The sequence below is a fragment of the Archocentrus centrarchus genome, chromosome 3 (assembly GCF_007364275.1).
Source record: "Archocentrus centrarchus isolate MPI-CPG fArcCen1 chromosome 3, fArcCen1, whole genome shotgun sequence".
NCBI classification, from domain to species: domain Eukaryota; kingdom Metazoa; phylum Chordata; class Actinopteri; order Cichliformes; family Cichlidae; genus Archocentrus; species Archocentrus centrarchus.
In genome coordinates, this window is record NC_044348.1 from 24,879,713 (window position 1) to 24,900,479 (window position 20,767).

The 20,767-nt window shown below is 41.4% G+C and overlaps 1 protein-coding gene across 1 annotated transcript in view; it reads left to right on the forward strand.

The window, feature by feature from the left end:
- Positions 1–18,800, forward strand: part of sema4bb (sema domain, immunoglobulin domain (Ig), transmembrane domain (TM) and short cytoplasmic domain, (semaphorin) 4Bb) — a 54,662-nt gene extending 35,862 nt beyond the window's left edge. Inside the window, exons 3-15 of the mRNA XM_030725938.1 lie at positions 1,035–1,195; positions 2,318–2,380; positions 2,883–2,981; positions 5,805–5,916; positions 6,314–6,430; positions 6,924–7,081; positions 12,312–12,493; positions 13,006–13,156; positions 13,682–13,892; positions 14,008–14,123; positions 15,327–15,484; positions 15,829–15,920; positions 17,745–18,800. Of these exons, the coding sequence (XP_030581798.1) occupies positions 1,035–1,195; positions 2,318–2,380; positions 2,883–2,981; positions 5,805–5,916; positions 6,314–6,430; positions 6,924–7,081; positions 12,312–12,493; positions 13,006–13,156; positions 13,682–13,892; positions 14,008–14,123; positions 15,327–15,484; positions 15,829–15,920; positions 17,745–18,517 (2,393 nt within the window). The 3' untranslated portion in view covers positions 18,518–18,800. The remainder of the gene's footprint in view (positions 1–1,034; positions 1,196–2,317; positions 2,381–2,882; positions 2,982–5,804; positions 5,917–6,313; positions 6,431–6,923; positions 7,082–12,311; positions 12,494–13,005; positions 13,157–13,681; positions 13,893–14,007; positions 14,124–15,326; positions 15,485–15,828; positions 15,921–17,744) is intronic.
- Positions 18,801–20,767: the final 1,967 nt, after the last annotated feature.

Genomic DNA, 20,767 nt, shown 5'->3' on the forward strand with positions numbered 1-20,767 from the left:
TGTCCTGAACTGAAGTCAGGGCTCTAACAAATGTACATAAACATGCTTATTTATTCTTGATATTGTCATCATTACTCATTGTCAGCAGATAAGACACGTGATCCTCCCATCTCTGGACAGCTAACAATGAGCTGGCTAAACAACAGCTGGTTATAGGCTAACATTAAGCCAGCTAATGTTAGGCTAGAGTGTCCCAAGAATCACACTTTCCCTCTGATAAACAGTTTGATTATATTCTCACATCGTTTGAGAGTTTGTTTGTTTTTTTGCTAAATGTCCGAGTGCAACAATGTTAGTGAAATCTTCTTTGAAGTGCATCTAACACCAGCTAACAGCAGCAAAAACAGCAGCGCTTACTGACAGAAAAGATCAGTACATCCTCAATAACTCACCTCAGTATTGCTGTCATCGGACAGAAGTGAGCTTGACTGACTCATCAGCTTGTATTGGACTCCTTTCACAAAGTTTTAAAGATTTCTCCAGAGTAAATAGACGTGGACACTTACTCACAACTGAGGTAAACAGCGAACTGACAGCCTAAATTCACTACAGATGAGCGGCAGCCACTGTAGCTAGGATTATGCACTCGAAATGGGTGGGGTAAGAAAACAGAATTCAGTTGACTGCAGCTTGCAATCTGTTGATGTCTAATGGTGATATTTTATGTACTGTAACTTTAAGGATGATGAGCTCAATAAGAGTTTGGATTTTGCATCCTAAAATTGATTTGACTGAACCTCGCAAGCAAGTGTTGTGTTGTACTTGTGATTTGTGGTTCTCTGTGTAGCATTAAGAGATTCCCATATTTTTTTGTGTGTGATAAAGCATTAATGAGTTCATGCACATGCAAGTTACATTTTGTCCTCTTAGAATAAATAAAAAAACTAATCACTTTCATCCGTCTTTCTGTGCTTTGAGCATCACATGTTCTGCACTAATCTGTTCCTTTCTGTTCTGCTGTGTGATAATAATCTGTGTGTGTGTGTGTGTGTGTGTGTGTGTGTGTGTGTGTGTGTGTGTGTGTCTTTTTCCAGATGCAAAGGAAAGATCCGCTAAGAGGTTCTCGGCAAACAGCATTTTTAATTACACCTCTCTGCTGCTCAGCCAGGAGGACGACATGCTTTATGTGGGAGCCAGGGAGGCATTGTTTGCCCTCAGCCTCTCGGACATCAGCAAGATCAAGCTGCAGAAGAACGTGAGCGTGACAAAATGCCAAATGGCTCATATGAGTCTAAACTGCATGTTTAAAGCCTGAATTGCTGATTCACCAGGCTGCTCACAAATGTGAAAAATTTGGCTGGTAGATAATTCAGGCAGTGGCCAGAGACTTTCTAAAACCCTCAATTACCACATTATAGACTAGTAGTTTAATAGGGGTGGTTTTAATGGAGCTGTAAGTCCAAATTGAAAAGTTCAGTGTTAAATAAATGGATCCTGGCAATTTTGATCATATTTTTAATATTAAGGTGTTGAGACAATAGATGTATTTAAATTTTAGATATGGATAAATTCTATATGGAGTTTCGATCATAGCAAAATCCCTTTCTGTAAGTCATGAGTCACTTTATGACATTTGTCATTTTGGTTTCACACATCAAACCAACAGCAGCCACCTGACAGTGGTCATATTCAACCACTAACAGGCAGTTAATGCTTGCTGTTGTCGTCCTGGCGCACAGCGGCACCGGCCAAAAATCATGTCATCGCTGCTGGTAAGCAGTGCACTTTGGTGTAATTTTGGTTGGTTGCAACCCTCTGTGAAATATCAGTGCGTGAGAACAGGAATTGTCATAGAGGGAGACTGCTGCATCAGTTAAAAACAAACTTTGGAAAAACCTCCTCAGTGGCTTTGTTTCCTGTTTTGACTTCTTCTGTTCCTATGAAGCAGTGACTTTTCTCAGAGCGGTGACGCTCACAGTTTAGAAGATTGCAGTGAGTCGAACGCACCTTGAGTGCGAGCATAAACTGTTATGGCACTGTGCTAACGTCACAGTTTGTGTGAGCAGCGGCCAGTGCATCAAACATAACCACAGCGCTATGCGCACATGTGAGCTTCTGTTTTGATTTAACTGGACTCTTAACATCTGCCACAGTTATCATTTGGAAATGGGGGGCATCAGTTCTTAACCCGTCAGCATACAATAAAATGTTTACCTAAAATCGGGTGAAAATAATTTATTAATCGAGGACAGTCTCAAGAAGCACTACTGTATGCATATTGAAGCCCTTTTTACTAGAGTAGAAGTGGACAGACATTCTATAAAGTGGTTCCCCTGTCTTTCACATGACTTATTCAGGGTTTCTTTTTCTTGTTCAGCTGACATGGGGCACTCCTGCTGGAAAAAGAGAGGAGTGCAGCTTCAAAGGGAAGAATCTGGAGGTGAGAGACATTTTCTTCTGTTTGTTTCACTAGTGTTGTGAGGTGGAGGGTGGAAAAAAAAAAAATGACGGTGGAGCTGTGTGCTGACAAACCTTTCCATCAGTTACAAATGGATTCATCAAGTGTGCAGGCTCACTGGGGAATTGCTCTTTCTTCTTCTTCTTCTGTCTGTCTGTACCTTGTTGTCATGCCAGCTGTTGTATCTCTGGGCGACAAGCCTCAGTAATCTGTGTAAATCTCTGGTCTGTGTAATACAAAAAGCTCACCAGGCAAAGTGCTGTGTGATCCTGAGAGGTTTTCCCAGCAGTGTTTGAGCAGAGGAGAATACTTTTCTGTTTCAGTTCAGCAGTATTTACATTTCCTGCTCCGAAAGATTTGCTTATGATTAAAAGTATTATAGGCCAATTTTTTTTAAGGAGCTCTCAAGAAAATCGCATTCAATTCTAAGAATTTCTCATGATTTTTATGGACCTGACACTCTCTCCATTTGCTCACCCTCCAGACTGATTGCTTCAATTACATCAAAATTCTTCTGCGGCTGAATAGCACTCATCTCTATGTGTGTGGCACCTATGCCTTCAGCCCTGTCTGCGCCTACATAGTAAGTAATGACCTCTCAATCTACCCATTGTTCACCTGCAAGAGTTGATTTTCTCCCATCATTAAAAGGAGTCTTGATTTATTCTGTTCCTCTCCTCTCACAAGAACAGGCCTGAATTTTGATGTTGGTTTTTTTATTTTTTTGGGTACTCTTTAGGAATCAAGCCCTTTTATCCACCATGTCAGTATTGGATCTGTTGTTATCCAAGCGTAACCAAATCCTGCTGAGGCACTTGAGCCAGACAAGTCAACAGGGGGTACACAAGCTGTGTGGTTTCCAGATAGAGGGGAAGCAGTAGATCTGTTTATCTAGCAGAGGAGTACATTTGGAGTGACAGTAACCAGCAACAGGACAGCATTGATTTCTTTTATAGGGTAGCAGTCGGGCTTGGTGACAGCTCGGTTCTTAAAGTGAGGCATTAAAATCTCTCCTTTGACGTCAGAGTCTCAGACTCAGGATTATTTGGCAGGACTTTAGGCCCTGAACTGGGATTCCTAGCAAGTCTCAGTTGGTCTGGGTGAACACTCGTCTTGTTGACAGAGTCCACAACTGTGTGTGTGTGTGTGTGTGTGTGTGTGTGTGTGTGTGTGTGTGTGTGTGTGTGTGTGTGTGTGTGTGTGTGTGTGTGTCACCCAGGGCATTCCTCGTGGCCAGATGCTCTGAGATGTATAATATTAACAATGGAGGATGTTTTATTTTCTAGCCACTTCTAAAAACAGTCTCAGAGGGTTTTATGGTCAGTGTAACAGGACACTGAAGCCAAAAAGATACGCCAAACAATCAAAATGACAGACATGAATTAAACAAGCTCAGATTAAAACAACTTCTAATAATAAGGCGGCATGGGAACATCTCCAAGTAACAGAGGAATCCATGCTGTCCCGTTTGATTGAAGTTGCTACATCACTAAAAATTCTCTCTCGCTCTCTCTCGCTCTCGCTCTCTCTCCCCCATGTAAACATGTATTATAAAGTTACAACACACACACACACACACACACACACAAAAGGGGGGGGGGGGGGGGGGGTGTATCAGAAGAATACCAGGTGGCAGATGTCTCAAACTGTAGCTGGTGGTACATGTGACATCTCAGCTTGCTACCCGTTTCATCTACAGGATCAGGATACCTGTCAATACTTTCCTGAGGCCCCAAGAAAGAAAAGAGGGGGAAAGAAAGGAAAATCTTCCATCATCTTCCTGTGTAAAAATTTATTACAAAGTTAAACTGAAGCTTTTGCAGTCTTACGACCTCTGACTGCTCGAGGCTCTGAAACTGTTCACAATGAAGGCATCATGAGAAACTCACGTTGATTAGCCACATCAGTGTGCAGCAGTGGAAACTGCAACTGCTCTCCATATATTTTCCTATGATTCAGCAGCCTCATACCCTTTGTCAGATTTATCAAACAGCACTGGATGCTCAGACAAACAAGACCAAGTGCTGTCTGACAGACCAGCTACATTTAGATTTAGTGCAGAGTTGCTTATGCCCCACCACTTTTGATACAAGTCTGAGGCTGTTCACTGTTTTATCGACATCTCGTCCAAATGCATGTGTCTCTCGATGTGATTCACTTAAACTGAGGTGTCACGATGCACGCACTGTGATTAGCCAGCAGGCTGTCACTTTGTTTCCTCATACACAGCAGACCACAGTGTGTAGCAGTGGAAACAGCAATTGCCCTCCATATATTTTCTTGTAATTCACTGTTCTCACTCCCTTTGTCAGACTTTTGAAAAGGCACTGGCTGCATTTGGATTCAGTGCCGTCTCTGTCACCCATGGCAAAAGTTGCCAATTTTGATGAGTTATTCAATTTTATGGCTCTCATGGGCTATGGGAATTCAACATGTCCAGTCACTGAAAGTCACTTTCTAATAGGATGGCATGATGACATCTAACTTAACCTGTTAAAGCATCCAGTGCAAACTGGCTGCAGCAGTTTTTAATTGCATGAAATACTGTGCATACACTAGGCACAGGCCTTGAGTTTGACAAGTATGATTTTAATACTAAACCATTCTCTGCTACGGCTTCAGTCAAATAGGCTTGGAGGCCACTATTAGATTCGATTTGGTCCTGTTATCGGTTTCATTTCTTTCAAAACACAAATCTACCAGAAAAAGAAAAAAAAATGAACACTAAAACTGACTTTGCTACCCTGTCACTCTAAATTCATGTGTTCCAGCTTATGATGTAAATCAGAATTTGATGTTTTTGGAAGCAATAATTTCCCAAGACAGCTGGTCACTGCAGAATTTAGAAAATGCGTGTCTCTCGACGCATGCAGGAAATGTTTCAGGGAATATTTGGGAGCAAGGGATTAGAAAATATTTATGGCCGCAGGACTGAGGATGAAGTACAGTAGCTGTGTTCACAGTAATGATGACAAAGTGCACGTCAGTGATGTTTCTGAGCAACAGCTCAACAGCAACAACATATCAGCATCTTGCTACAAAGATGACTTTTTTTTTAGTCAGATGCATTTATTGTCCAGTTGGGTCTTTTGTGGGAATTTTGATCATTTGCTGTCCTTTAAGATGAATTTCACACTTTCTTTGTAGTCGGTTGATACATTGGACATAGTTTTCATTTTCTGATGAAATAGAAATTGTTTGTGGCATACGGTACACAAAAACAAGGTTTTAGTAATCAGACAGCTTAACAGTATGTTTAAGGTAACCAAACATCCAGTGTCCAGTGTGTATTGTAATAGAGAAAATGAGCTTGAGGTCACTGTGCTCACTTTAGCTCACCATTTTACTATAAGTAGAATTTAATTGGCCTGAGCCTGAGGGACGTTTGGTGTTTTTCTGTCTCCAGAACACGTCAACATTCACACTGGAGAGAGATGAAGTGGGCGAGGTCGTGATGGAAGATGGGCGCAGTCGCTGCCCCTTTAATCCAGAGTACAAATCAACTGCCATCATTGTTGGTATGTAGTAATGCACACTTGTATGAATGGGTTCCTTTTAGAAAGGGAAAGCGGGCGCAGCTGTTTCTGAAACTATTTTGATGTCAGCTCCATCTTTGATTCGGTAATAATTCATGATATGCCTGCTAATGTTGTTTGTCTGTGTCAAACTGTCTGATAAATAGCCGGACACCAACAGACACTGTTTGTGTTCAACTTCTTTAACAAGCAATTAGTAAATAATTGAAGTGGATATGAAGAGAAGAAATGATTTGTCTAATCTCTCTCAGACGGTTATTGTGCTAACATTTCACTTTATTACTGGCTTCAGCTCCAGCTCATTATTTCTTTGTCATGTGTTATGTCTGTTGATTGCAAATCCAGTTCAATCTTTGTCTCTTTCTATGTGTTCCTCCAGATGGTGAATTGTATACTGGCACTGTTAGTAACTTTCAAGGGAATGAACCAGTCATTTACAAGAGTTTGGGTCAGGGAACTGCTCTGAAGACAGAAAACTCCTTAAAATGGCTGCAAGGTAAACTCCCATGTGTTTTTTCCTTCCACAAATCTTCCATTATGTACCGACCACTGCAGATAAGCTCCAAAAAGCAGCGATCATTAGTGAGGCACATTCACTAATGCATGCAGACTGAGAGAAAAGACAAGCGCTTGTAGATTGCGGGAGCCCAGCCTATCAGCCACTGCACATGCACATCAAAACAACCTCATCCGGCTGCCACTGCTTTCACCAGAGTAAGCTGCACTTTGTGCACAATTAAGACCCCTCTTGTCTTCTGATCTTTAGGTAATTCATGCAGACTGCTCCTGATGAGACATCTGAGTACAATTATAAGGAGGATTCTGTTTTCTCTTCCCTTGCAGGATTGTACATCACAGCTTTGTCATGTAGAAACTAACTTTTCCAAATTTATGATGGCAAAAAAGAGAGTGGTTCTCGTGTGTAGATGATAAAGGCACAACATACCTCTCTAACCACGTTTGCTTTTGTGTTTTTCTTTCTCTAACAGATCCGGTCTTTGTCGGGTCGGCTTACATCGAGGAGAGTCAGCCTATAGGCAACTCTGTGGGTGACGACGACAAGATTTACTTCTTCTTTAGTGAGGCGGGAAAAGAATTTGACTTCTTTGACAGCACCATAGTGTCAAGGATTGCTCGCGTGTGTAAGGTAATATACACTGGGTTAGGGTGAGGCGATTACACAAAATGATCATGCAAAAGAAAGGGGCATAGCAGGGCTCAAAACTTCCTGTGCTTAATCCTGGCACAATTAACTCAAAACAGATGGGACACTCCCATGTCAAAGGACATTAGGTAACATTAACTGTACGTCATGCCTGAGTAATTGCAATGGAAACATGCCACTGAGGAGTTTAAACTTTTCAGTATTTAACTGTACAGACATGTTTTCAGCAGATATAGTTTCCACTTGCCTGAATCATTGCCTCGTCTCATCCTCCCTCCCTCCCCTTTCTCTGCAATGTCATATCCCACTCTCCTTCAATCTCCCTCACAATGTCAGCTGCACTCGTCCATCCCTCCAGCTCCTTGCTGTTCCTCCACCAGCCCTTTGAGCTTTGCAGGCATTATTAGTATTCAAGAGTGCTTCACAGCAATATGAAATGCTTTTTCCACCCTACTATATGGCCTGTTTTCTTGCAAACTTGCAACTGCAGAATTCTCTGGGATCATTTAAACCATTGACGTCATTCCTCCTCCTCCCCCTTCTCTCCTTGAGAGTTCAGTTTGGTTGATCAACCTGGATAATCAGCCACAAACTTTATTCCCTTTCACCTGTCGTCAGATCAATTAAAAGGCTATGAAGCTGCCTGATATACATGCACTCAGCGTCCCTCCCTGACTGATGTCTCTTGTTCATAGAGGCAGTAATGTGAGTAATCGTGGGGACAGCATGTAATCTTAAGTGACAGCTTAATGACTTAGTCCTGCTAGGCTCTGGCACTCGGTGCGGCGACACCTCTTGCTGCCGGCAGAGCACCTCCTGGGTTCTATATATGGAAATCATTGACAGAAATGCCCCCAGACTGTGGCAACTTGCTGCAGATGAACTGTGCAATAGAGACAGAACAATAGCTTTCTCTGCTCTATAAAGCACCATTATTTCACAGGAGTGCAGCAGCTCCCCTTTCCCTGACTGACATCTTTTCAGATGCTGTTCTATAGCAATACAGTAGTGCTGCTTGTGGCTTATTCTCCACTTTACAGGTTAAACACTAATTCCACTTAATTGTCCAGTTTCTGCTCAGAGGAGGTGTTTTGTGCACATTACCGTCTTGCAAATGTCACTCACAAAACTCATCTTATGTTGCCCCTCATGAATTTCTTGTGACTGATGCAGGAAGCTCTGGGGCTGTTTTTCATAAAGGTAAATTTTGATTTTGGCTCATATCTAAGTTATAGCCACACTGTAGTTATGAATGTATCTGCATCACAAAGCTGTCCAATTCTCAGTAAAATAAGACACCAGAGTCAAACTAATAAGCTTCCCTCACTGTGAGTATGTCTGCAAAAAGAAAAAAAAAAAGCATCATAGGGACTTAACTGTGAAATTTTAGTGAAGAGTTTAACCATACAGGTCAAATAAAGCATAGCTGATTACAGCAGAAATGCAACTTTACTTTCACAGTTAGCCTGGTTGTCAAGGGAAGTCACCGCTGACAAAATGAAAAAGAAATGCAATATAATGCACGAATAAGTGAAATTACAGTGATTTGTATTTGCTTGTTTTCTTAAGAGGACCTATTATTCTTATTTCCAGCTCCAATATTTTAGTCTTGAACACCTTTAGAATAGCTCAAAGTTAAAATTATCTTCTTCTACTGGACCTTCTTTTGGCTTCTTAAAACAATCCCTTGCAGCTCCTCTCCCTTTAAGGCCACCCTCCCTTAAAACCAACTTACTTCTGATTGGTTGCCCTTCTCAGTCAGAGGTTTGAACAACAGGTAGGTGGAGGTTTTGTGCCTGAGATGACCACATTAGGCACATCCACTCTCATCAAGATCATATACAGACAAGAGTAAAAAAAAAAAATTAATGAAATGTAGCATTTAGAGCAGTGATAAGTCTGAGCTTGTGCCTCACAGGGATACTTGTGCATCTTCTGACTTCTTTATTTAAAACTCTGGCTATGTTCAATGTAAACAGTTTCAGTGTGACATTATAAATGTGATAGAAAATGCAGACAGAAATTACAGGTCCGCTATTGCTACAAGCCTAAAGATGACAGATAGACATATTTTTATTTGCAGCCGACACCTGAGATGTGATGTCCTCTGTAATTGTCATTTGTACTGAATACAAAAATATTTGTGTACACGTTCAGATTTGAGTTCTGGGACTCAATATTTGAATGCAAATTGTGTCACTGTTGCCTCTATGAAGTGCGTGTTGACTGTATAGGTGAGCAGCGATCTTGGTGGACACAATATAAGAACGCACTTCCTGTTGTTTTGAGAATGATAGTAAACAGCTGTTCCGTTCACCGCATGTGGTATCCCTGCCTCTCCCATGACCCCTTAGGAAGGTACACTTCACAGCTGGAGGCGTCTCAATAGAGAAAATCTAAGGCTAAATTAAGACTGCTGCAAATTTGCTCCTAAATTCACCCCTGTTTTTTTTTTTGTTTGTTTTTTATTCAGAATAGTGTATCACATGTTCACATTGTGCCCTGTGTACTCCTTCAGTGAGCAGAGAATACTGAGGTCAGATTCGGTAAAGCTGAGGTATGAAGACCCCTCCCTTTTGGCAGGCTCCATATCTATTACGCTTTTGCAAACTGACAGAAAGCACGCACTCCCTTTTCTCTCTCTGTCAGGCCAAGTCCTGATATGTTGGTTTTTTTAATGTATCAAAATCATATTGGGTGTGTTGGTTCATCTTGACAGACACTTAGAAAGAGAGCATGATTCTTGTTAGATAAGATTAATGAAATGTATTCTAACTACTGTTTTACTTGCATTTGCCAAAAAAATTCTGCTTCCCAGTTGTTTTTTCTCCCACTCTTTCCTATCTGCACCCCCTTCCCCTCCCTCTTTCTTTTGTTTATTCAGGTGTGCACTCTAAATGGCTGTGAAAAGTGGGCACATTATAAAAACTGTGTGGCACCATTTTCTTTACCTCATGATCTTTTAGGTCTCAGGTTGATGAGAATGTTAGATGTAATAAATTCTATGAGAGTCCGCTAATCCCACACAAAGAAGTGAGTTTATTTTCGGAGGGCGGCTATCAGAGGGGAGTGGTCGATGCGATTGTACAAGCTGTGCAGCAGAGCACAGAAACAACAGCAGTGGACAGCTGAGAGAGCAGGAATGTGGTCTCCTTATTATGTGAACAGGCTACTACCTCAGCTTAGTAATTGGCTCCCAGGTCCTACATCATTCCCACAAGGGTGGCTTCACCTCAGTATTGAGCAATGTGATTGTTTGTTTGTGACAGCACACAGAGGAGGAAATGGAGGTAGTTAGAGTTTTGTACTTTATTATCTCCTAACTCCTCGTGTGGTTGTTTAGGAGTTGCTCTGGGTTTTGGAGGCCGTACTGACTGGATCGTTTGGATTTGAGAAAAAGCTGTCGTGAGACTGGGCGAGGCTGCTTGTTTTGGTCCTGTTCTTCCTCCCCTTCCTCCTAGTCCCGCTCCTCCAGTGTTTTGACGCTAGCTCGCTGTATTTGGGAGGTGTTCTTTTTCGTGTGTGTTTACAAGCTCTTTTATAATTGCTAGTCCTAGAAAAGTCATCCGATAACTGTTTATGGGAATATTTTGTGACAGTTTGAAAGAAGAGCAAATGCCTTTTCTGTGAGCTGCAGGTGAAGTCAGGCGTGAAGGACTGATCTTTATTTCAAAGCTGTAATTAATAACTAACCATTGTTTGTTTTTTCTATTTCACCATTCCCTCTCCTTCAAAGGGGAGCTGATAGTTTATGCCATAGCATAAAATATCAGGTGTGTGTGTGTGTGTGTGTGTGTGTGTGTGTGTGTGTGTGTGTGTGTGTGTGCTACATATTTTATTGTTAAAATGCTCCTGCACCAAACACATGTTGCACCACAGGAAAGGATTTCAACATTTTGAATTACATGTGGACATTAAAGTCTTGGATATGAATGTCCAGCTCACTGACTTTTTTTAAAAGAAAAAAGAAGGGTCATGACCATCACAGTAACAATTTTTCTTTTCTATCTGACTTCAACAGCTCCCTCTAAGGCAAAGGGGATGGATTGCAGCTGTGATGCAATACATGGGCTTGAAAGTACTGCATATCTTTCTAGGAGCTAGTACATTGCAACATATTTTAAGTCTGTTCAGTTATTTCATGGAATATTTGGCCTTCATAATGATGTATTAAGTCTGATTGTGGGAGTCTAAATTCAGTAGATAAGTTTGAAAACAGTGTGCTTTTATAAATCATTTAGAACCTAAAAAAGTGTTTATGGGGAAGTTTGTGTTATCCATATATATGCTTGCTATCTGATTTACTTGCTGCTAGCTGTCCATTTAAGTTTCTGACAGCAAATTTGAAATCCATTTGAGCTCTTAGGTGTACTTAGGCAGTGTTGGCCTCTATGGGGCTTCTGATCTGTTGTACAGAGCTGACTGAGAGGCCGTGGTGTCCTCCCTTCCTGCCACAGCTTTCCAGCTGATTTTAGTCATAGCAAAGTTGAACTCCCAGCTTCTGTCACAACTCTGACTTTCTGACCTCCCCTACTCTGCACTCCTTCTGTTCTTATCATAAGATATCAGTGTACTCCATAGTGACCTCATGGAGAAAACAAATTTGTAACACAAATATCCACATCTGTTGTAGTTTCATCCTCCACCCCTCCACCAAACTGCTGCCGCTGCCATTACATCTCTCATTACATTAATGATAGAGGCATCAATGTGACACATTGAGACACTGTAAAAGTTAGGTGCAGCAACTCAGAATGTAAACACAGACAAACCAGGAGGATTATGTCATGTAGTGAAATGGAGGGATTACTTTGAGTCTTTCTAAGCATTTTTAAGGGGCATGTTTTGCTTTTATGTAATAATCATATACTTTAGGATGAGTAATGCTAGTTATAAAATAGGACCTTGCATTATGTAATGATATTCTATCTAACTGTGTGTTCATGTTGTCTTTGCTAGTAGCAATGTCCATTGTTGAAGCCTGGTTAAAGCATGCTAGCCTAATGTTTAAGGTTCCATCAAATGAAGTGGAGAGGTATCAGAATAATGCAGTCATAATCAAGTAATACTTTTTATCAACTGAAACCTTGGCCCAATTTTAAGTATGTGCGTGTATAACTGCTGCCAAAAACTAATTAAAATTTATTAAGGGGCCATAAAGTCCTCTATGACATCCTATAACTTGGTGCATCTTTTTTCTTTTTTTCCTCAGGGTGATAAAGGAGGTGAGCGGGTCCTGCAGAAGAAATGGACCACCTTCCTGAAGGCTCAGCTCCTGTGTTCTCTTCCCGATGACGGCTTCCCCTTCAACATTATCCAAGACATGTTTGTCCTGAAGCCCACGGGAGACAGCTGGGAGAGCACCGTGTTCTACGGCGTCTTCACTTCTCAGTGGTACGACTCAAATGCAGGGGATGGTTGAGACTGTGACAGTGCTGTGTGTCAGCTGTGACAGTGACAGAAATCACACAAATAATGTGATTTGTCTCATAGTTACAGTTGAAGTTTACCCCCCCAATCTAGAGCCAGTATTTTTTTGTTTGTTTGTTTTTTAATATCTGCGCTCATACTTGGCAAGTTGTCATTTTTCACTTGGCTCCTCTGAATTTAGAGCAGATGTAATGTGCTTAACCACTAATACAAGCCCAGGCAATCCCAATGATTAATTAATGTATCAACAAAATAAAGGTTTTAATATGGAAATCACTCATGCGCCCACTCTGCAACTGTTCTCATTACAGTTTTCTGAATAGAATGATGACAGTTGCAGAAAGTATCAATACATTTGAGAAACTGTGTGACGCTAAAGCTTTAAGAATGACAGCACAGCTCTGATTGGCTAAAATGTTGGCTCACTCACCAGTTGTTCACAGCTAAAACCATTACACACATTTATACATTTACAGGTATAAAGGTGCCTCAGGCAGCTCTGCAGTCTGTGCCTTCACCATGGACCAGGTGAAGAGAGCCTTCAGCGGGCGCTACCGAGAGGTTAACAGGGAGACACAGCAGTGGTACACCTACAACCACCCTGTACCAGAACCACGGCCTGGGGCGGTGAGTGGGGAAGACCATATCACATGACAAAAGTGCAACAAGACACAACTTCTTTCTGTGGTTCTTATTCAATAATGGATAAAATGAGGACAAAGGGTTGTCTTTGTCACATATACAAAGGTTCTATTAAACATTCCAACAAGGCATCCAGTCCTACCTGTAGTTATTTTAGGCTGTTGAACAAGTGAGCCTGATGTGAAGCAGATGTTCATTTATTTTCTTTGCTTGCTGAAAAATAGAAAGTACTGTCTTGCTGTTGTTGTAGCAGAGCCAAGGAAATGCCTCAGAGCATAAAATAGTACACACAGCTTAAGAAAATGATTAAAGCCATCACCAATGAAGTAGTTTTAAGCTACTTATCTCATTGATTCTGTGTTTCTATGTCTGTGCTCTTACGTAATTAAAGTTGAGGTCAAATGTTAATTCAATAACCCGTCCTATTGTATTTATTTGCAGTACTACTCAAATAAGCAGAGATTCATTTTTCTTTTCTTTTTTTCTTTCTTTAATTTACTCCTGCCGCAGTGCGTGACCAACCATGCCAGGCAAATGGGAATCCAGTCGTCCTTGCACATGCCTGATAAAGTGCTCAACTTTGTCAAGGACCATTTCCTGATGGACAGCGTGATCCGCAGCACTCCACTGCTGCTCAAACGCAGCGTACGCTACACACAGATCGCTGTGCACAAGATCCAGGGCATGGAGAGGGCTTATGATGTGCTCTTTATTGGCACAGGTGCAGCTTAATACATTCTCCATGCATTTCACTTTATAGGAACAAAAAACAGAGTAGAAGAAAACTGTCTTTTGAAAACCATATAGCTCACTTCCACTTGTTCTGTGTCTTCCAGATGATGGAAAACTCCATAAGGCCATCAATGCCAATGATAAGATGCACATTATAGAGGAGATGATTCTGTTCGCTGAGCCTCAGCCAGTGCAAGACATCGAGCTTGATCCCCAAAGGGTAAATCACAACCTTAACCATATACGCTGCATATAAAGTTTGTAAAGTCCCAATTTTACAGCTTTGATTTTAGTGTTTTGTCTGCCTCCGTGTTGGTTTTTTTGAGGCCAGAAGTGACCATATTAGGACAAGAGAGTAGAGTGATAACACTACCAAGCATTTTAGTAACTCTCATTAGCAGACACAGGTGCTTGGTCATTATTGTTGAATAATAAAATGCTAAAAATTAATTCACCTGCACAGACTTCATGTGGTTCCGTACACTTGATCACAGAGCAAAGCTGTATTGATTTTTTTTATTTATTTATTTTTTTTCTGGTGAGTTCATTAAAAATGTTCCAGAAATGCCATAAACACAGTCGAGAGGTCAAATTCACAGATTTCAATTAACGGAGGTGAAACTTAAGAAAACAGCTAGGAGATTTTGATTCTAGTGGAGTTTTTAAAAGTTAACCTCCTTATCTATAGTAAACAAAATCGCTGTTGTACCAGGCTGTAAACATGGTGTGCCTCTTGTACCGGTTGTAGTTGTGCTGTTTTGTATCCATTTATAATAAATATTTTATCCAATTTTCTAATTTTTAGTGTTTAATTTACAGCTAATGAAAATGGGGAAGAGCATGCTTTATCAGAGTACAAACTGACTTCAGACATTTTCTTTCCACGGGGGCCATTCCATTGAGTTTTCCTGTAAGTTATAGCACCGTCTGGAACGGAGTTTATGATCCTCTCTGGCACTTTACCCAGAGCTAAATTTCATTACCTTTTCTCTCTTTATTACATAATGGCCCCTCTCGGGGCCGAGCAGCCAAACTGAAATCTTATCTTAGATTATGTAATTCTAATAAAGTCTGAGATACTGTTTGTGAGTATAATCTTAGCTCCAAATAGGGAAATGAAAGACTGAGACAGAATGCATATGGTGTCTAATACACAGATAGATGTGCTGGTCTAAATATAGACTATATATTTGGGAACACGGGGGGAACTGTGCGTCAGTGTGACAGGAACATTAGTGGTGGAAATGCATATCTGATGCACACATGTAGGTAGTAAAAGTGCTAAAAATGCTTCTCATATGGTATCAAGAAGAACAGCTGGGCAGAGCTAGTCTATTGTGTAGGTTATGCTCTTCTGTTTATAAGTAATTGTTTAGCATTGTTTCCTTTTCTGTTACACTTTTTTTTTTTTTTCCCTCTGTAGGGTCTGTTGTTTGTGTCCTCCTACTCTGGTCTGGTGGAGGTTCCTGTAGCCAACTGCTCCAACTACCTGAGCTGCGGTGAGTGTGTGCTGTCCAGAGACCCTTACTGCGCCTGGACTGGACAACTGTGCCAGGATGTCAGGATGGCTCCACCTGACAGGTGAGAACTGCAGCACACAGGGGGAAGATATAAACACAAACACTGTGCCTTTACTGTTAAAAACAGGAAAATATGCAAGGTTTAAAATTCATCTTATCTCACCTTTACATCCTTTCCATGAATGTGCTTTTTGCTTTGAACATCCACCCAAACAAATACACAAAATAACCATTCAAAGATCAGAGTCATGTCCCTTAAAGTTAATTTAAGAGTAATATTACTCATTCTATTCATAAGTTTTAAATGAAAGACCTGAAGAGAAAGCTAGGCACCTTACATGGATGCCTCCTGTCATTACATCTGCTAACCGTCTGCCTGTTTTTATTTGGCATGTTTTGCCTCAGCCACTGGCAGCAGGACGTGGAGGAGGCTGACACATCAGCTATTTGCAACAGGACTCTTCCCAACCCTAGATCTGCCAGACCAGCAGCTTCTCGTGAGTGTGTTCTTTCTGTACAGTGGCCTTTAATTTAAGCGTTGTCTGTCACCTCACGCACAAACAACATCCACTTAGAGTTGAAAAAACATTTTGTCATTCCTATCAAGTCATACACAAAGGTTTTAAGAAAAAACAAGTTGCGTATTCGTGTAAGTTGTATTACAAAAGTTTTGTTGAGCTCTTAAAGTAGATGAGAAACTTGATACCACTTTGTATCCAATAAATGTAAGTGTGAAGACTGTTAGCTTAGCGTCCAGATAAAAAGAATGATTAGGAATACCTCGGATACAAGAGGAACATTGTGGTTTTTGTCCTGGTTGTGGAACATTGAACTGGCTCTTTATCTTCTTGAGGATATTCAAAGGATAGTCTACATGTATTGGAGGATGTGGAGGAGACATTTGACCACATTCTTTAGTGGTCTCAGGATCTCATCTCTCCTTTTTGTAGATTATGTGGTTCTTTTAGCTTCATCAAGTCATGACCTCCACCTTGCATTTTGGCTTTTTGCAGCCAAGTGTGAAGTGGTTGGCATGAAAATTAGCACCTTCAAGTTTCAGGCCTTGGTTATCAGTTAGACAAATTTATCCCCACTCTGGGTTGGAAATTGGTTGCTGCCAAAAGGTAGAGGAATTGAAGTATTTTGGTCTTGTACATTAGTGAGGGGCAAGTGGAGCAGAAGACAGATTGGTGCAGCATCTGCAGTGATGTGGACACTGCACTGGTCTGTTATGGTGAAGACAGTGCTGTATGTGAAAGCAAGTCTGTTGATTTACCATCCTATCTAGATTCCTACCCTCACCTTTGGTCACGATCTCTGGGTGGTGACCAAAAGAATGAGATTGCAGATACAAGCGGCAAAAATTTGCTTCCTCTGAAGGGTATCTGGGGCGCTCTCTTAGAAATAGGGTGAGGACCTTGGTCATTCGGGAGGGCCTCAGTAGAGCTGCTAATCCTCCACATCGAAAGGAGCCAGTTGAGGTTGGATGCCTCCTAGACATCCCCTACATACCTCCTAGGTGAGATGTTTTGGACATGTCCTAGTGGGAGAATGCCCTGGGGCAGACCCAGGACTCACTGCAGTCATAACATCTCTGAGCTGCCTTGGGAGCAATAAGTGGCAGAAAATGGATGAATGGTTGGATGGTCTTGTACGCTCTTGAAACTAAAACTTTTCTGTTTGGGTTTTAGATACGTAAGCTTTTGAATAGAATTACGTGAAAGAAATGTAAATATATTATTATTTTTGTTTATTTCAGAGGTGCTTTTGTTATTTTTTTGAGAAGAGAGCCATCTGTCTATTTACACATTCTTCTTGTATTCAGGTTAAACTATGCTAACTGTCCTTGGCTGTAGCTTAAGACTGATTGATTTTCTCTTTCTCAGAATGTGGAACTAATCCTTTAAGTTACATCTTCTATATTATGACTAGTTACATCTTCTATATTATGACTACTATGGTCCTAAAACCAAGACAAATCTGCAAAGCAAACATCTCAAATCATGTTCGATCTGCTGTCTGTTTAGGTGTGTTTAACTGAGCATCTTTTGTGTTGGTTTAAATAGCATGTGTGTGTAAATGTGGGTTGAGCGATAGCATATGTAAAGACCACTAATTGATCAAATGTTCATGCATGTGGAATAAGATTTTTTTTTTCCTCCCCCTATTCAACCACACTCCACACTTACCAAAATTTGGTTCTGAACCAAACCATGGGTTTAAAGATTCAGTACACCCTGATTCCATATGCAGTTGGTCAAATATTTTTTTACTGGCATCTTTAAATGTTATGAAACAGCATTCCTTTTATTTTTCTGTAGGTGGCTCCCATTGCCAGCTCATTACCATCCCAGCCAACACATTTAGAGTCCTTCCATGTAAGCTGCGGTCCAACCTGGCACAGAGGAGGTGGCGTTACAGTGACAGCGCCAGCCAGTTCCTGTACGCTACCCTGGAGGGAAACCTGGTCGTTGTGGCTCAGTCTGAAAGGATGGAGAATTACGAGTGCTGGTCAGAAGAGGAGGGCTTCCACCAGCTGCTGGCCAACTACTGCGTGAGGGCAGAGCCACACCAGGAGAGCACCACTCTGATTGGTCACTCACGCACACCTCACGTCACACGAGAGGAGACCATCATCCTGCCTGGGGAGTCTCGCTCTGAGCAGGTCCATACAAAGACATACTGGAACGAGCTGATTGTGGTCTGTGCTCTGTTGGCTTTCTCCCTCGTGGTGTTCTCCTTGTTTGTCATCTACCGGAACCGCGATCACATGAAGTCCATGCTGAAGCAGGGCGAGTGCCCCAACATGCAACAGAAGAAGCCGAGGATAGTTGGAAAGCCCACAGAGAGTTTACCGCTCAACGGTAACACCATCCCTGTTTCTACTTCAGATCACAAGGGTTACCAGACGTTAAACGACAACTACATCTGCAGCACGCCCACACACGAGTCCTCACCAGATAACAGCAAGAGCTTCTCCGAGGCCTCCGATAGGCGGCCGCTTAACCTCAAGGAGAGCCATGTGGAATACTCCCCAACCTGCCCCCGGCCCAGAGTGAGGCTAGGCTCGGAGATCAAAGACTCTATTGTATGAGAGCACAGCATTCACTAAGCGATTACACCCTGTATCTCCATGAGGGATACAGGCCACCAAGCAAAGGAGAGGAGACCCTGACATCCTCCTATATCACAGCATATCTTTTATTTTAGTCATCTTAGTTCTGTGATCAGTGCGGAGGTCATTTTGTTTAGCCATTTCCACTCCAAAGCCAGAGGTTGGTCCAGTTTGCTGCATAAAGCAGAAAAAAAAACAAAGCAGCACAACACTCCAGTTTGAGCCAAGATCATGAACCATGGCAGCTGCTAAGAATAATTATAACACGTAATTTTTTTCTTTCTTTTGAGTCAGTCTCGTGGCCACTTAACACCATATGTGAGTGAGCATAAGGCTGGGAAATATGGGGGGGGAGAAAAAATAAAATGATAAACAGAAGATCTTTCAGTTTCACTGTTTATCACACTGTCTTTTTAGGTATGCAACAATAAATAAATTGCCTAGTCTAGAGATCCATTTCATACTATTGCAACAACAGACAGTGAATTAAAAATATATCTTACCCAGCCCAGTTTAAGTAATCTTGCACATTCTCTGCAGAAGGCAGCAGCCACATTTCTGCTATTATGCACACTAGAGCCAAGCTACAGCTACATGATGACCAAGAGTTCAGGTTTAGAAATATATAATAATGAAATGCATATTCATTATGATCCACACATTATGGAAGTGAGTCAGAAGCACATTTGTCCCCATTCACTGAATAAATGTCATGACTGTATGAGGATAAATAAGATGAAAGCTGAAGCGGAGCAGGAGAACATGCCACACCGGAGCCACAATGAAAATGGACTGCGACATCAAGAAAGATGATAGAAAATGTCATTATAAATGATGCTACGCCTGAATACTGACGTTTACCTCCTGAATGTATGTCGCCGAGAGAAAGTTAAATGTCTAAATGGACTGAGACACAGCTGCCCCGTTTATTTTTTTTTGTTTGTTTGTTTTGTTTTGGCTCGTTTTGGGTTGTTTTTGTAACTGATCTGAAATAACAAACACAAAGAAGCAAAGGAACGCAAAATGGGGACAGCTACACCTCCGCCACATTCAGGGCAGCACCAAAATCATCTTCGTGCACTGTGCCAAAACAAAAATAAAACAACTTGTCTTATCTAAATGCAATAGTGCCATCCACTTATGCCCATCTCATGCTTTGTGTTAGCGTTGATCACTGTCAAAGAGCACATGGTGGCGGACCCTGGGGATGGGTTTCACTATAAAAGCATTGTGGCACTAATAATAAATAAATGTGAAGTGCAAGGTTGGGAATTTCTAAGACTGTTAGCTCATAACAGACTTTACACTCTGTGTTGGGCAAAATAATTGTTGTAAATTTTGAACTGGGGCCAAATGTTTTACATGGTGATTATTTGCCATGTGGTTGTCCGGTGTGAAAATATTCCAGTTTTGCTTCTGCCATCTCACTGAGACACAACTGAGACAATTGAGTTTGACTTGCCTACTTTAAGTGCTAATCAGGCCACTCAAGATGTAAAAGTCACAGAATAAGTAATAACTAATGTTGCTGCAGGTGAAAGAAAATGTTCTCTTTTCCAGACTACAGCTGTATGATGTGGTGAGGTAGATGCCCCCCCCCCCCCCGGTTACATGTCTCACTCTCACCACACTCAGAGGTCGAGGTGACATAAATGTGAAAGCACAAGTAATCAGGGTGTTGAATACTTACAGGTTTGCACATTTCACTAAAATCAGAGCTCGTTTTAAGAAATGCAACTACTGAGGTGGAAGGTGTGGCTGCTAAGAAAAAAAATTAGAAATCAGTTATTACAGGGACCAGTGCAGCCATCGCAAACGCTCTCGCGCCCACATTGCTTAGACTTTTGAGACTTAACGAGCAGAATTTTCCAAAGATGCAGAAACCTGATTGTGTTGTGTAAATCTGAATGAGGAACATTTACATGGCCACAGGGACAACATGGCACCACATGTCTTAGCCTACATTACCAGTTCACTGTATTGATTATGTAAGCCTACAGTATATATTCCAGTATCATGCAGGATCAAAACTTTGGTATTTTGAACACTGAGCAGATGATGAAATGCTATGTAATTGCTACAAGTTGACAAAGTAACTGCACAGCATACTGCGCAACAGTGGTCAGTGTTTCCTTTGTTTCTTAGGTTTTTGTTGTGTATATACAGTACCTGTGCTTAATATTGTGTGTTTTTAAGGGACCTTGTGCAAGATGTGTTGTAGAGATAGTC